The sequence below is a fragment of the Eurytemora carolleeae genome, unplaced genomic scaffold (assembly GCF_000591075.1).
Source record: "Eurytemora carolleeae unplaced genomic scaffold, Eaff_2.0 scaffold700, whole genome shotgun sequence".
NCBI lineage: Eukaryota > Metazoa > Arthropoda > Copepoda > Calanoida > Temoridae > Eurytemora > Eurytemora carolleeae.
The window spans coordinates 139,225-146,255 of NW_019396590.1; the positions used below are offsets into that span (position 1 = coordinate 139,225).

Consider the following 7,031-nt stretch of genomic DNA (forward strand, 5'->3'; position numbering starts at 1 on the left):
TAACTACACAGCTAATTATGTTCTGAGGTAGGGAATCTATCTACACTTAACTAACTACACAGCTAATTATGTTCTGAGGTAGGTAATCTATCTACACTTAACTAACTACACAGCTAATTATGTTCTGAGGTAGGTAATTTATCTACACTAAACTAACTACGCAGCTAACTATGTTCTGAGGTAGGTAATCTATCTACACTTAACTAACTACACAGCTAATTATGTTCTGAGGCAGGGAATCTATCTAAGCTTAACTAATAACAGCTAATTATGTTCTGAGGCAGGGAATCTATCTAAGCTTAACTAATAACAGCTAATTATGTTCTGAGGTAGGGAATCTATCTACACTTAACTAACTACACAGCTAATTATGTTCTGAGGCAGGGAATCTATCTAAGCTTAACTAATAAGAGCTAATTATGTTCTGAGGCAGGGAATCTATCTAAGCTTAACTAATAACAGCTAAGTATAAACTCTATAAATATCTGATCAAATGAGCTCGAAAGAGAATTATCAACTTTTCCAAAATCAAAGTCAAATTGTGAGTCCAGGGTCCAATGTCTAATGTACTGCAAGACACCCCACACTGATAATTGCATCAAAACTTGTCTATGATAAATCCTTCTATTCTATATCTATGGTATGGATGTATGTGGCATGCCTTTGTAAAGTTTATTTTCAACAACAGCTTCTATTTAAATAGAAATAAAATAAGTGAATTATTTTCTTGCCAGCTATTTAAGCCGAAATAAATGTCTATATATTTGCATCATACCAATTTCATTCTGATTGTTTTTTTCTCGCATTTTTAACATTTTTTGTTGCAGAATTTTTGTAATAAATCAAGGAGACAACAACACCTTCAATAGGTAATAAAATTTAAAATATTTTTGAATATATATAATGTTATAGACGCATTAGCCAGATTTTAATACTAAAATGTTCAATAATAGTGATAATTAGGTTTCTTATCTTACAGTGAAATAAGTGAAATTTTGAGTTCTTAATGTCAACTAATGGCAGAAAATGTTGTTTTCCTTGTTATATTTGACACTTGTGACGTCATGTAAAATTGGTCAATTTCTCTGTTGCCACCTATTGTACTTGATAATCAATGGTTTAAGTTAAAAATTTAAAATTTCTGTAAGATGATTTCCAGAATCCAGGAAATTATTCAACAAATCAGATGACAGGTGTTAGGGACAGATATTAAGCAAGCTTGAATGCCACTTTCTCAGGATTGATGATTGATTGATAGAAAAATTGATAGGTTAAATATTTAAGCTATAGCTTCATATTACGGTTTAAGTTAAGTCATTTAAGCTGTAGCTTTTTGTTCATTGGTTTTAGCCTCATTGACAAAATTGTTAATTTCTTTGCTTAGAGCTGCGGTTTTCAATGCTGGATATATTGAAGCAATTAAATATTTTGATTGGAGCTGTTTTGTATTCCATGATGTGGATTTGTTACCAGAAGACGACAGGTGCTGACATTTTTATTAACAATTCAGGGGAAGAAACTTCACGATTATACTTTTGGCCCAATTTATATATTTAAACTTTCTTTCCCTGGAATTCCACTATTTAGTATTTCACAATGCTTTAATCTATTTATTTCTGCTTGTTAAGGAATCTATATCGATGTGGAGAAACTCCCAAACATTTGTCGTCTGCATATGGAAAATTTAATTATAAGTTGCCCTACCCGGTATATACAAACAATTTACAATTGAAAGTTTTATTTTAATGAAATTATAGAACTTATAATTATAAAAAAATACCCTTACTCTTGGAATTTCAAAAATGGGGTCTGCCTTTTTTGTGCTCTCAATGTTACCAGAGATAATAGACAATCTTGGTTTTAGTTCATAAATTGTTATCTGAACAAAATTCATAATAACTTCCAGAATATTGACAGTACAAACAAGACAGTCCACATTTTGAAAATAACAAGACTAACAGAATTTTGTGATTATTGTTTTAAAAATCATGCATGTAAAAAATAGCTTGTCGAATGAATGCCGCAAATAATCACAAAGATCAAAGACGAACATCATGTTGTCTGCACTGCATCACGTTTCATGAGACACTTTGAAATCTGCATGCATGTTTCACATCAATTTCACTGTCTGGTCCAAGGATGTAATGCAAGGAAAGTTATTTCAGAAGTGTACACATCTTTTGTACTGCAGTGTACTGTCTCTGGGCGGTAATGTAAACACAATACGGATGTCACAGCCTGACATGGGATCCATCTTTAACATAAAAAATCAATGAAATATTCTGGTCATGGGAAACTATTATATAAATTATCAAAATTATCAAAATTTAATGCTTTTAACCTCCACGGATACTAAACGAACACTGATGCATCTATTCTTGTTTACAAATTTCACCCAAAGAGAACTGGTTTCAATATAGACGCAGAGTATACACGACCGCAATTAACTATCCTTGCATTTGACCCTTGGTCTGGTCACTGTCTAATGAATCGGACTTTTTAGAACTTTATGGGAGGAGTTGTTGCTTTCTCTAAACACCAATTTGAGAAAGTAAACGGGTTTTCAAACCAGTTTTGGGGCTGGGGAGGGGAAGATGATGACCTAGCGCTGCGAGTCAGGTCATTTAATTAACTTAGTAAAAAAAATATTATATTTGATAAATAAAATGTTGCCAAAGGAAAAGACTTTAAAATCTTTATGTTAGAGTTGGTGTAGAATAGCCCTGTAAATTTACGTTTAGTCTCCAACATGCCAATCTTTAATATCAAAAGTCTAGAATAATTTACCCGACATCTTCGCCATCGGAACTAGTCGCTTAAAATGTTTCCTGGGAGACTTTTAAAAATTGGTACTTTGTTCATCAGACATGCCTCGCAACTTCTGAGTGAGATTATGTCTATAAGGAAAGAGAGCATACTTGAGTAAAACAAAAGAGACCTCTTCATGCAAGAAGTATTTCCAATAGACTATTTAAAAATATAAAATAAAAACATTAAAAATTTTAAAAACTATGACTTATAAGTCGGCCAATCAAAGATTGATAGTCAAAATACAAAAAAAAAAAACATTTTATAACTTCTGTTTCAGAACTGCCGGATTCTCTACACATCGCAATTTAACTGTAGGGAAGTAAGTTTATGTTTTTTTTATAATTTAAAAACTAAAAAATAGAGTTAATTTCTCATTTCTTGGACTGATTCCACCTCCCCCATACATTTAATGCTTAAACAAACAAATTATCGAAACAAAGAAATTGAGTTTTAGCCACAAATTCTGATTTTTAAATCACTATATCTTTGCAACTTGAATGTATAAATAAATGTATAAATGTATAAATAAATGTGTTACTAAAATTTGAATCATTAATAGCCAATCCAAAACCTGGCCATATTTTATACATAATTTCAATTTGTCTACATGCTACTGTTTGCTGTAAGATGGTTTATTAGAATCATTAATCTAATTAAAGTAAGGGAAAAGCTTCTCAAAATACAACAAATTTACTTAAACCCAATCATTTGACAAGACAGAATAAAAATAAAAATTTCCAAATAATTTATTTCTGAAAGCACTCAGTTTTGTCTTTAATTTGAAGCAAAAATAATCCTTTAAAAATATTGGTGACGAAAATTAGATTTTTTGCTAATTTTCTCCCTTTTTTCCCTCTTTCTTTCTTTTTTTCGTTTCCTTCTTTTCATTTCTTCATTTTCTTTTTTTTGTCTCAGATAATGTGCCCCCCCCCCTAGCTTTGGGCCCATGGCCTAAATGATATTTTGTTAAAGGTTCCCTTACGCTATTGTTAGAGTAGAAAATTGTGCGTAAGCATAGTATCCATGTTTAAGTTAGCTTTTTTATCTTTACAAAAAAATGAATTCATATTATTCCCTTTACGCAAAAAACACTGACACCTTAATCACAAAAATGTTGATAATGTTTTTAGTAAATTACATAGTCCCCTTTGAAAGTAACATTATAAAAATCTAGTACAACCCAAGTTTAGAATACAAAAATTAAATAAAAAATTTAAAATTAAAAACCAACAATATGTTCCTAGGTATACAATGTTTAAGCATAAAGTAGATGAGACGAATCCTCCGAACCCGGAGAGAGTAAAATACCTTGCTCACAAATCGTTGAGTAACATTCGGAAGGACGGACTCAAGAACATCAAGTAAGATAAAGGGTACATCATAAAACTGTGGATTAGGAAGACGACTTTTCGACTCAGATGTGCATTGTTCACAGACCCGATAAATTGATTTTCCAGCTTTTTGTAACATTGTTTGCGTTATCAATTAAATCCACATTACAAGATCTGGCTTCAATGTTGTCTTCTTAAATTCCACAATTTTATGGCTCTCCCTGATTTAGAAGTTTTTCAAGGGATAATTATTATTTTTTTAATAAAAAAATGAATCAAGAAAAAGGGTCGAACCATAGTTAGATTATAAATGAATTGGCATTCTGTACAATTTTTATATTTAAAATTGGATTTTACAAAAATCGTCCCATTGCGACGCCATATTGAGTTTTTTGGGTGTTGATTGGACGATGGTGGCATCACTGTTAATATCTTTAAACACTCGACCAGAACCAGAACCATTTTACGGAAATAGCACTCATTTGTTTAAGTTTTGAAGATGTGTGCATAAAGCCAGTAAAAGTTAAATAGTTTAATAAATTACAGATTAGGCTAGATTGTTCCTAAAGATTTTTTCAAAGGAACTGAGTTATTGTCTCAAACTGTGATTTTCTAATTTCTATATCTTTGCATCCAATGTCGTAGACCTTACATATTTCAAACTATGAATTGTATTATATCAATTAATCTAAGTTTGAAATATCAAAATTCTACACCATCAGGTTGCAAATAAATAGGGATTCAAAATTTGAGGTTGTGGCAAAAACTCAATTCCTTTCAGTTTAAATATCAATACGGTTATATATTACAGAATTTTTCTTTGCACATTCCCCGGAATAATAACAAATCACACGATCTCTTGAGAGGCTGAACGCAGATCATAAGTATCAATATTTTTTTTTAGTTGATACAATCTTATCTAGATTATATTTGTTTCAGTTACACACTGGTAGCAGAGGATAACCCAACCCTATACACCAATATTACAGTTCAATTAGCCTTTCCAATACCAATACCAGATACACCATAACCATCCAACCTATATCAATACCAGATACACCATAACAATCCAACCTATATCAATATCAGATACACCATAACCATCCAACCTATATCAATACCAGATACACCATAACAATCCAACCTTTATCAATACCAGATACACTGTAATCATCCAAACTATATCAATACCAGATACACCATAACCATCCAACCTATACCAATACCTGATACACCAAGAGTTAGCATTCATTGCCATATATCAATATTAGATAGGCCATAGCTAGCCTATTCAAAAAAAAAAGACAAATGAACCAACAAATTTTGGTTAATTTTTACTATTTTTTTGCTTATTTGAACTATCTTTATGATCATTTAAGCTATTTGTTGCTCATTTGAACTATTTAAATGATCAAAAAGATAGATCAAATGAGGAAAAAAATATTTTTAAATGAATTAAAAGGATATTTCAAATCATGCAACAACTATTTGTTAGCTTATTTGAATTATATATATTTTTGTTAATTTGATATTGTTTGCTCATTTGAACTTTTGAACAGACCTACAATTTCAACAATTTTCAACAAAATTAGTGAATATTAAGGGTTAGGTTAGGTTAAAACACTTTCTGGACCAAGATCGCGGCTAGGACAGGCTAAGGGGCCTAGCGCTGCGGCGAGGACAGAGTCAGACTCGGGAGTTGGGCGCTACGGCCACATGACCAATAATATCAATGTGATATACAAATGAGATCCATGTTAAAAAATTGATAGGAGGAGGGGGGGGGGCCAAAAATTGTATACTAGGAAATTACCGAATTATTTATTGGCTCATTTGAACTGTTTTTGCTCATATGAACTATTGTTTTGCTGATATGAGCTATTTTTTGCGCATTTGAACTATTTTTTGACTTATTTGAACTATTTTTTTGTTCATTTGAACTACTTTTTTACGCATTTGAACTATTTTTTGGCTCATTTGAATTATTTTTTGCTCAATTGAACTATTTTTTTGCTCATTTGAACTATTTTTTTGCTCATTTGAACTATGTTTTTAAGCATTTGAACTATTTTTTGGCTCATTTGAACTATTTTTTTGTTCATTTGAACTACGTTTTTACGCAGTTGAATTATTTTTTGGCTCATTTGAAATATTTTTTTTATTTTTTGGCTCATTTGAACTATTTCGTTTGTTCATTTAAACTAAATATTTTTTGGCACAATTGAACTATTTTTATATTTTTTTTAAGTTTAAAAAACAGACAGAATGTTATCGTTTGAACTATTGGTCATTTGAACTACTATGTTGTACCACGTGCAAATGCAATAGTTCAAACGACCAATAGGTTAAACGGCAGTAGTTCAAAATAAATAGCACCTTAAGATCATGTTTGTGGGTAACCCTGTGACCTTTATAAGGTATTCCTGTATCGTGATTCTTAAGATAAATATAAATATAATAAAAAAAGTAATTGCAATAATTGAAAAAAATTCACTCGAAGCAGGGTCCAGATTTAATGAATAAATAGAAGTAGCTGAACCATGCAGCCATAGTTTACTGCAATGCTGTTTTAAACTTAAAGTTTAAATTCTTTTTTATCTTTTCTATGTTTACTTTTTATCTCTTCCTGTCTTGTCATGTTTTTCTTATCTTTAGTCTAGTTTACAAACGTTTGGTCAAACTTATTAAAGCTTTTACATTTGGGTTTTAAAGATTGGCAGCTGTAAAAAAATTTAAAGATTGGCAGCTGGAAAATAATTTAAAGATTGGCAGCTGTAAAATAATTTGAAGATTGGCAGCTGTAAAATAATTTAAAGATTGGCAGCTGGAAAATAATTTAAAGATTGGCAGCTGGAAAATAATTTAAAGATTGGCAGGTGGAAAATAATT

General features: G+C 30.9%; 1 protein-coding gene across 1 annotated transcript; it reads left to right on the forward strand.

Annotated features, from left to right (window-relative positions):
* Positions 1-798: 798 nt before the first annotated feature.
* On the forward strand, positions 799-5,262 carry LOC111706000 (beta-1,4-galactosyltransferase 4; the record flags this gene model as incomplete). The annotated part of the gene is made up of 7 exons (XM_023478734.1): positions 799-869; positions 1,385-1,483; positions 1,629-1,707; positions 2,504-2,619; positions 3,089-3,130; positions 4,056-4,172; positions 5,082-5,262. Coding segments are annotated over 7 exons (615 nt in total), but the record flags the coding sequence as incomplete, so codon positions are not given.
* Positions 5,263-7,031: the final 1,769 nt, after the last annotated feature.